Here is a 9,989-nt window from a genome sequence, read left to right as displayed (position 1 = left end):
CTACTTGCCTGCCCTTTTGAAGCCTTGGCCTCGGTGCCCTCACGATGCTTAATATAGATCATTTGACACGTAAAATAAATCTAAATAAAAATGTTTATATCTTGAAAGAAAACATGAAAGCCAAAAACGTAGGTCGCCTAAGCTAGCCTAGGCCTAGATAAGGTTGCAGTAACAGAACATGAGAGAATTTCCATGTGTGTTGATACGAACTGTTTTTGCGGTTACCGTTGTGTGCGCATGCGTCTTGCTCGAGCGGTTATTGCAGTAAACATTGGGCTTATTCGAGTGGTTCATTTCTTTGAGTACTGTACGAATTTTCATTGAGTATTATTTTCATTTGACTGGTTTGTTAAATAGACTTCGTTGACAACGAAAATTAACGTAAACCAGAGTGCGTTAATCAGCGTTAGGTTGTCCACATGACCAAAAAAAAACATGGCAGATTGGTGAGTTTATAAACAACATTTGCGTTAATATAACTTAGATTAAATTTCATAAAATAAAAATTATAATATTTCCCCACATGGAGTCAAAAAATAATTGTAGGTTAACAGAATTCAAAAACTGTATGAAAATATTTTTTTAACGAAAAACCCATACTATCACAAGTTGAAGCAATCTTGATTACGCAACATGTATCACGGTAACTATACAGCCATTTTGTTTTGTTGAGTATTTACAAGTTTTCTATTCGACTGGTCGTCTTCGGTGAGTAGGATTTTACCGCGCGCTGTGCAGGTGGGCGTGGTTTAACAAAGAACGACCAGTCGAATATGGCCATTGTACTGTAGTTGTAAACATGTGCTTGCTGCGCAGCTAACTTTGGGCGATCTTACGTCATCGCAGCTTAAGCGTGTAAAATTAACGTAATTGGTTGACGCTCAGCTAATCTAGTTCATGACGGCCAGTTTAGAGTTATGGCTTCCTCTCCGATGACGATGCACCAAGCAACAACACAAGATATCGAACTTCTTGAAATTTGACTGTTTTGTACGATCGCCGACCGCCGCAGTATATTCCAACATTGAATCGATAATTACTTATTACTCTAAACAAAGTCATATTGCCATTAACAACAATGGCTTGGCTAGGCCTAGCTTGGCTTGGCTAGGCCTTGCTTGGCTTGGCCTAGCTTGGCTTTGCCTAGGCCTAGCTTGCCTAGCCTGTCTACGATGAATCAAGGCACGCGCGAAAATTGTACTGAGGCTAAATCAAATTTTGCCTTGGGTGCCCTTTTATACTTGAAATTTTGGCATTGGTGACTTTCCATTTGGCATTGGTGCCTTTCAAAATCATGTAATACCGGAGGCCTGCCTTTAGCAATGTGACTCTACTAATTGTCATCATCATTGGCAGCCCTAACATCATCGTTAAACCTCACTTTTTCAAAAGCTACATGTCTTCCAGATGTGATCATATGTCTAAGCATCTTTTCAGTGTCTCCTATTTGAGACCTTATCTTATTAGGATATTGACTCCCAACAAAATCTATCACATTTAAAAATGGAGCTTAATTTGAGGGGAGCTAAAAGTGTTTTTAATGCATATTTTGTAAAGCTATTTTTTTTTTATTTTTTTTTATAAATGGGAAACCAAGAGGAAATTTATCAGTAGTTTGTCTTCAAAAGTGATTTTCTCTGAGGTGTTTTCATACATATGATTCATAACTCCAGGTGTACTCAAGCTAACATCTTTCTTCAAAGACCAAAAGCTTATAATGCCATCTATCTTAATTTATCTATAACACATTTTCATGTTGGATTGCACCAGAGGAATACTCTATAACGATTTCTCTTATTACAGTATTTTATGTAGTCATTAGGAACTCTTTTCCATCCTCTCTCTTTGCTTCATTCCAGTATGCAACATACTTTTAATTGCAACCTGTACAATTATACAGGTACAGTAGTAGTAGGCCTACTGTACTGTGCACTAGAACAAAAGTCAATGCCCTGAAATGTGGTCAGTGGATGTCTAATGATCATTTAGGTTTGACCGCCATTCTGAAATGTCAAGACGTATTTTGATTTTAATAAGACGACGTTACGCTAGATGTGTTTATTATATTAGCTCATTTTATTGACAACCAGTTTAATGAAATGGATGGTTAGTATAAATGTCGGCTCTTGAACAGGATGGCGTTGAAGGAGATAATACTGAGTTTGTTCTTTAGTCTAGCTTGCTTTATCAGGAAATGGTTTAGACTTGAAACAGAAACAACCTACACCTATATCACAAACAAGGGAACAAAATTAATTTTGCATTATAGGCCTACTCAGAATTGTGGATTGCCGTAAACTTACAATTCCTAATTCCTGAGCAAGCCAAGTATTATTATTACTGTATAAGATAGGTCTACTGTGTGTTCTAGGTAGAAATGACCTCAAAGCACAAACCTGTTTTCTTACACCTCAGTGCTAATTTTATAACAAATATAAATTGTGCAAGCTCACTGAAGGCAATTAAATAATCTTTTGTGTGCAATCATCAAGTAATAACTCTATTAACCAAAAGTGTGATCTTTGTTGTATTAAACAATGAAGATGTTGTAGAAATATTTGTTCTACTCTGTACAGTAAATAGTCTTCCATTTTTTCCAGCATGGAGAGTAAAACATTATACTCATCATGCCATGTTTAACCCTCACCTTCTCATTCCCCAAAAGAGTACTGTACACAATAAATAATTATTGTTTTAGAGGATATTGCACTGTTAACTCAATTTCCTGTCACTGTGAGGAAAATTATATTAAGTAATTAGATAGTCTCTTGTGTAATCTTTACCTTAAAAAAACATGTTGATTAGTGATTAGTGTTTAATCCTCCATTAGTGAATTCTGTGAATATTTTAACTATTTGAAATATAAATTACTTGTTAAATTACAGAAAGTAAAAATAACAATAAATAATTCTTTATTGTCCTTGTTTCAAGCTGGAAATGGGAAAAACTTAGGCTCAGCCTCTGGAAACCCATGGCAACCGCATTGCAGCACCATTGACTTACCTACAACAACAGATACATACAGATAAAAAAGAAACATAGTCCTTAGCCTGCATAACTCTCAATATGATGGTTATTCAAAGAGCCGAATACTCAGACTCCAATTGAAACCAGATGCTGGTAGGGTTTGAACCAGGTTTTACAGCACAAGAAACAAAAACAATACAGTACCTCTTGTCCAACTACTCAGAATGTTCTTATGAAAATTGTTGTATGCTGATGGATTATTGTAGCAATACGATGGATTTTAATTAGTTAACTTATTGATGTGATCGATTTGACTAATATTTGATATTTGATAATTTGATATCAATTGACTAATTAATTAGCCTCTTTATTTTCTCCATCTCATAATATTTCTTTTTCGTTTTCAACACAGGTTTTGATTATTGGAGGTGGACCATGCGGACTACGAACAGCTATAGAGGCCGCTCTGCTAGGGTGTAGGGTTGTTGTCGTTGAGAAACGCGAAAGTTTTTCCAGAAACAATGTTCTACATCTTTGGCCATTTCTGATCAACGATCTTAAAAATCTAGGTGCAAAGAAATTCTTTGGAAGGTTCTGTGCTGGTGCTATTGATCATATTAGTAAGTAATTAATACTTGTAAATTAATTACCGATAAAATCTGGAAAACCTCAATCATCATTAAAACATCTAATTAAGAATTTGAAACGTATTTTAATTAATTTCCAGTTTCCAATGAATCAGATTTTTGTTTTTTTACAGTTTTTCTTCTTTTTTAAGATTTATTGACTTTTTCGTTTCCTTACTTTGGACACCCGTTAAACGGACACACAAAAGAAAACTTTTCTGGCTGCAGAGACGTTGATATTAGTTTTACATAATCTTTTACTTTACAGCCAACCCCTATTCAGGGGATACCAAAAAGATTTTTATTTTTTTTTATTTTCTTGATTCTAGTTCTTGGTTGTGTTTTGTGATAATCAGACACATTAATCATGTCTGTTCTGATTGTGGGAAAAATAATTTAAAAACTTTCTAGTAGTAGCATGTGTAAGTTTATGTTAATGACCAATTTCATAGAAACACAATCAACAACAACAACCATCTTGAACTTACAGTATTTGTAACATACTGATACATTATCATAGGTAAAAGACAAAAAACTGATTAGAAAATAATTAAAACAAAAATAAATCTAAAGATATTTATAGTTTAATCTTAAAATAACGGTTCCTTCACAATATAGAGTACAACAGTATTTTATTGTTGATTTATTGTAGTTGCATACCTTATTGTTTATAAAAAAAAAATCAGTCTATTGACCTGCAAGACCATTCTTTGACAAAAAATAACATTTCTTACATAACTAGAATTATAAATTATGGTTCAAATATATCACCCTCTTGCTATATCTTGGCATTAGGACATTCCAGAATTTAATTGTGTTTTCATAGAATAATGTATCATGTATGTAAATTAAATGTAAAGAATTTTCGTCTGAATCATCATTTATCTCTAATACAATTTTTTTTAATAAGAACCAGTAAAATTTTGCCCAGGCTCAGTGTTCTTATTTTTTTTGCCGATTTTAGGCTTGAAATGCTCTTATTTTGTTCTTTCTTTTACACACTTTACGAACGTACTAGAAAATTATTATTGACAGTAGATTTACTTTACTGTATTATAGAGGGTATTACATATAGTCATACCTACTGCAAATAAGGTACGGATAAAGATATGTTGGTTTTAATTTATTTTTTTTTATAAAAACCTCATTTGACATTTTACCTTAGCCTCAATTTGTTCTTAATTTGTTCTTAATTTTTTTGCAATTTCAGCCTCAATGTTCTTATAAAATGTATTCTTATTAAAAAAAAAAGTGTAGCACAGTTTTCAGTAGCATAGTTTCCAGTAGTATCTCCAATATATTTTTGTCTTTATTTTTCCTAAAAGTTCAGGTTTGTTCATTTAAATAAGTCATTTTATTTATTTCATTTTATAATTAGAGTGTTAAAAAAATAGTATGGTATGTAAATAATAGCTCACATTTTATTATTATTATAGACAGAAGATGGTAAATAACCAGAGGATATATTAATTAGTTTTAAATAAAACCAATAACACATACATTAAAACGTCCATTTTATGTACCCTTTGGTACCAAGGGGTATTCGTAAATTGAAAAATTTGTAAACTAGATCGGGTATCAATTTCCAATACCTAGGCCTCGCTATCTCCTGCCATTGAGCGCCGATAGGCTGACGGCTGCCAGGCCTACCACGAACTGACAGTGCAGCAGCGTGGTCTATCGCACACAGAGCCTAGATGAATTTACCTTCAATAAAAACCGAATTATTTTAATCACTGGCATTCTTCCACTTAACAAAATGTTACCTTAACTCTTATTCAAACATCTGTATGCTTTATGGAACTTTCGTGTTCTTTCTAGTTGTTAGATCGCTGCGTTGTATTTACATGCATTTCGCAATCATATCTAGCATTCGCAATGTCAATAAGTTGGTGAGCCAAACACTCTCATTCTTCATCGTAAACATGTGCGCTCAATCCTACGGCATTTGCATTGGTAGCTCGTTGTTCTGGTTAGGTTTATTACATTAATATAGGGATTATTATACCAGAAATGGAAAAGATCGAACTATTAATAAATAAATACAACAAACTTGATTTTATCAAGGAAAATATGCATTATTACTTTGTAAAACGTGTGCAATCAGACTTTTTTACAGTAATTAGTTGATCAGTGATGACATCATCAGGGGCAAAGCCTATTCGTAAAATCGACAATTCGTAAAATTGACGTTCGTAAAATGGACGTTTTATTGTACTTTAGTATTACTCCGAATATTGTGAAACACATTTTGAAGATTGAACGTTTCAATATATTTGATGATTTTGTTTTAAGATGGTAAACAGTTTCTGAGAAATAATGTAGGTCCCCATTATGTTTCTGACTATCTGTTGTTTGGTTCTCTGTTGAGTTGGGGCCAAAGTTGATAATCCACCTGGAATTTTTTCCAAGGTATATTGCATAGATATAAGTCCAAACTCGTAACCTCTTGAATCTTCTCAAGGTAGTACATAATACATTGATCACATGACTATGGCAAAACACCTTCGTCAGTGATCTATAGGTCATTAACAGGTAACACGTCTACAACTTGAAATATCATTCACTGATCTCGATGATCGAAGTGTTGTACGTCTGTTGGTGCTTCCTTGTTTTCGGCCATACTACGTTGAAAACACCGGTTCTCGTCCGATCACCAAAGTTAAGCAACATCGAACCCTGTCTCTTATACACATCTAGATGTGTATAAGAGACAGGTTAAAATGTAAATGTATATAGGAATAATCCGGTATCTATGACCAATGACTACAGTACCGTACATTCACCTCAAGTGTACGTTACTAAAAATACAAGATATTTATGATGATTTTCAATTATTATTATCAAAATTAATTTTCCTAGAAGTATTAAGTAAATTATCTCAAAATACAGTAGAATTAATACCACTTTAAATACCCTGAATCGTAAATTCCTTTTACATCACAACAACTATTGGTTTATGGTGATTTGGACAGTCTTTTTTACAACCATCAATAATACAGGGTATCAGTACTTTTATTACAGGTTATTTACAGTACTGTACTTGTTGAAGGCAACTTAAATTAAATAATATCAATTATTAATTTGTCACTCAGGGTAACTGTAAGCCTATCTTTGAATGTAACATTTGACTTGATTCACTTGAGTAATATCAAAACTATCCAGCACTGACCTTCACATAAAGGCACATGCTCTCAGCATACCCATCCATACAGTAGTATTTGGATCTGGAGTTACTAAATTGATGATGATCCTGTTCAATAATTATTCATATTAATCCTGATAGTAAGCACTTAAAGGATGTGTGTTTATGGTTAAGTTTTGAATAATGACTGGAGTAATGCAAAGTACACTGATATAGGCATTACTGTATACAACATAAGACCAACACTGTAAAGTAAATTATCAATTTCACGGATTATATTATTTATTATTCATTAAATTATAAACATTTATACTGACATGACAATGACATCAAATTGTTGAAGTGGTTTGGCACAGTAGAAATGGTTTGGTTTCCGAAATCGTGGTTGGGCCGTCACACTCTCATCCGCTTCACACTACAGAAACTGGGGATAAAGCTCTACACCATGGGCCCTAGTGGCTCGGCAAGGATAACTTTAACTTTTATTAAATTCATTGTATTCAACATTTTTACAAATATTATACTGAATTTTTGTCGTTTCTTATTTTTTATATTTTATATTTAGTGTATTAAGTTTTATGTTCCTCTGCTTTAAGTTTATTATTTGAATGATAAATATCTTGATCATAGTTTTCATGCTGTACAATTCATCCCCAGATCGGGCTTTTGACTACAAACATTTGTGGCTATTTCACTGTACTGTAATAATATACCGTAGGGCAAGTGATCTTTTGTTTTTGATTAAAAAACATCACTGTATATTGTTATCTCATTGCATGGTTGCAGTTCTCTGATTAAGTTTATGGTATTAAAAATGAATTTTTAAAATTTATTAGCCTGGTTCACGTCGAACTTTAATCTAGATATAGATCCACTATAACTAGTTAAAAGGTCGACGTCAACCAGTCAATTATAGCTAGATAAAGGCTTAAGTCACTTAAAGTTAAGTGACTTAACTTCACTAGAATAACAGTAAATTAACTTGCTTAACGGTAAAGTCGGCTCGGATTACAAGGACACGATTACGTAACGTCAGCATCCAAGCCAGTGTTGTTGTGTTGTACCACCATTATCATCCTCTGGCTGGCAACAACGTACTATGCTCCAACACTGCTAACAACAGCAGCAAAGTAGTCTCATTAATCTGGTTTTCAGAAATTATTTGTAATATTATGGGTAGAAACCCAGCAAACGTCTGTTTTACGAATAGTCGATATTACAAATGACCTTCGCCCTTTGCATCATCGACCAAGTAATAACGTCAAAAAGTCTGATTGCGTACGTTTTAATTGATAATGTATATTATTCTTAATAATAAATCAGATTTATTTATTTATTTATTGACAATTCAATATAATATAATAGTCACTATTAATTTCAACAAACTACCACCAACGCCAGTCGTTAAAATGAGCGCACATGTTTACGATGACGAAATAAAAAAGTGTGTTAAAGTCAGCAAATTATTTGACACCGCGAAGCTAGATTTTCGCGAAGTGCATGTAAACAACACAATTGAGCGATCTAAAAACTACAAAAAAAACAAAAAAAACCACAGAACGGTCCATAAAGTATACAGACGTTTTAATGAGAATTATAACAATATTTTGTTAAATGGGAGAATGCTAGCAATTAAAATAATTTGTTTTTTATTGAAGGTAAATTTAGCTAGGGCCTAGAGTCTACTACTACTAGATTGTGATAGACCACACTGCTGCACTGTCGGTTGGTTCGTACTGGTCGGCTAGGCTAGGTAGTGGAAACTGACACCAGATCTACAGTAGTGTACGAATTTGTCAGTTTTTTTAATTTTTTTTTTATGAATACCCCTTGGTACTAGAGGTTAGTAAAATACAGTAGACGTTTTATTAAACAAGCCTTTCCACCGTGTGACGTCGACGGCCTCGAAGTTGGCTGGCTGTTTACCTGGCTCTAACTTGCCATCGAACGCAACTAGGAAAATCGTATCATATTTCAAGATTTAGATAAGTGACTTAACTTCGAGAAATACAATCACTCCGAAGCCTTTATCAAATTATATAATTCCCTCGTGAGACCAATTTTAGAGTATGGAGTCTGTCTCTTATACACATCTAGATGTGTATAAGAGACAGGTACTATACTGTACTGTACAATACTTATTTGAGAAGCAATACTTTTGAGAGAGATGCTTGTGAGTTTGAACAAATCCAAGCACAGGAAATGATGTGGTGTGGAGGGTAGAAATATCCCTGTGCAAAAATTCTAGTTAAAACAAGAGAGAAGAAGCAAAAAAACAAAAGCAACCTTTTCTGCTGTCACGAGACAAGCAATTAAATCTACCAGTAGACTGTGTTCAATTGGAATAACATATTGTTTTTGTAGTAAACCTATTCTTATCAACAGTGCTGCACAATACAGTATCATGAAAATTGACAGATAAATGTGTACACTCAGTTGGAGACATCTGTTTTATTAAGTATGGTTACTTGTTGAGTAAGGGTCCTATTTGTCTATACACATTGTTCGTTTATAAAGCATTGATAATGATAATTCGTATGTACTGAACAATAGTACCATTATTGTAGTCTATCCAATTGTGCTATTACTAATAATAGTAGATCGTAGAAAATGCACTAAAAAGTACAGCGATGCATAATTTATCCTAGGTTTACCTTTGTACACTGTATCCCTGTCAAACCAAGGCCTTTAAATGTCATATAAAACTACAGTACCATAAAAAGTACAGTGCATTCTTTTCAAAACCTAAAGTCACCTTGTAAAAAGTTTTTCAACCATTAAAAGCACTGTGTATTGCTAATAATATACTGAATCATTTAATTTACAGTAAAGTTCTTTTTATTATCCTTTTTCCAGGATTTCTAGAGACAAAAGACAATTTTAATTATAGGCTTGTAGTGAGTTAAAGGTTAGGCCGGCATTAATTGAAGTGGTCAAAGTCTGGCCTCCAGGAAGTAACAGTTTTTCCAACAAACTTCCGGGTAGTGACAGTAGAATTAGATAAAGTAAGAAAACCATTAAGTTTATCTAGTGGAATGTCTGTGGCTTTCATGATCATCCTCTATTGTATTTACTGTAAATCAAGGAGTCTGAATTTTGTTTAATTTATTCTACTATTCAACTTGGTGTACGGTAAGAATGGCCCCGGAAAAAATGGCCCCGGAAAAAATGGCCCCGGAAATAATGGCCCCGGAAAAAATGGCCCCGGTAAAAATGGCCCCATATGACAGGTAGGTAAAAATGGCCCCAAT

The 9,989-nt window shown here is 33.6% G+C and overlaps 1 protein-coding gene across 1 annotated transcript in view; it reads left to right on the top strand.

Annotated features, from left to right (window-relative positions):
* LOC117107085 (F-actin-monooxygenase MICAL2-like) overlaps positions 1-9,989 on the top strand; it is a 23,384-nt gene that overhangs the window by 6,362 nt on the left and 7,033 nt on the right. The window contains exon 3 of the mRNA XM_033248620.1: positions 3,380-3,587. Coding sequence (XP_033104511.1) covers positions 3,380-3,587 — 208 coding nt within the window. The remainder of the gene's footprint in view (positions 1-3,379; positions 3,588-9,989) is intronic.

Source organism: Anneissia japonica, unplaced genomic scaffold (genome assembly GCF_011630105.1).
Source record: "Anneissia japonica isolate Jap-2015-1 unplaced genomic scaffold, ASM1163010v1 scaffold12709_len137458_cov225, whole genome shotgun sequence".
Taxonomy (NCBI): domain Eukaryota; kingdom Metazoa; phylum Echinodermata; class Crinoidea; order Comatulida; family Comatulidae; genus Anneissia; species Anneissia japonica.
Note: the sequence above shows the minus strand (reverse complement) of the source record. Positions and strands in the feature narration are given on the sequence as shown.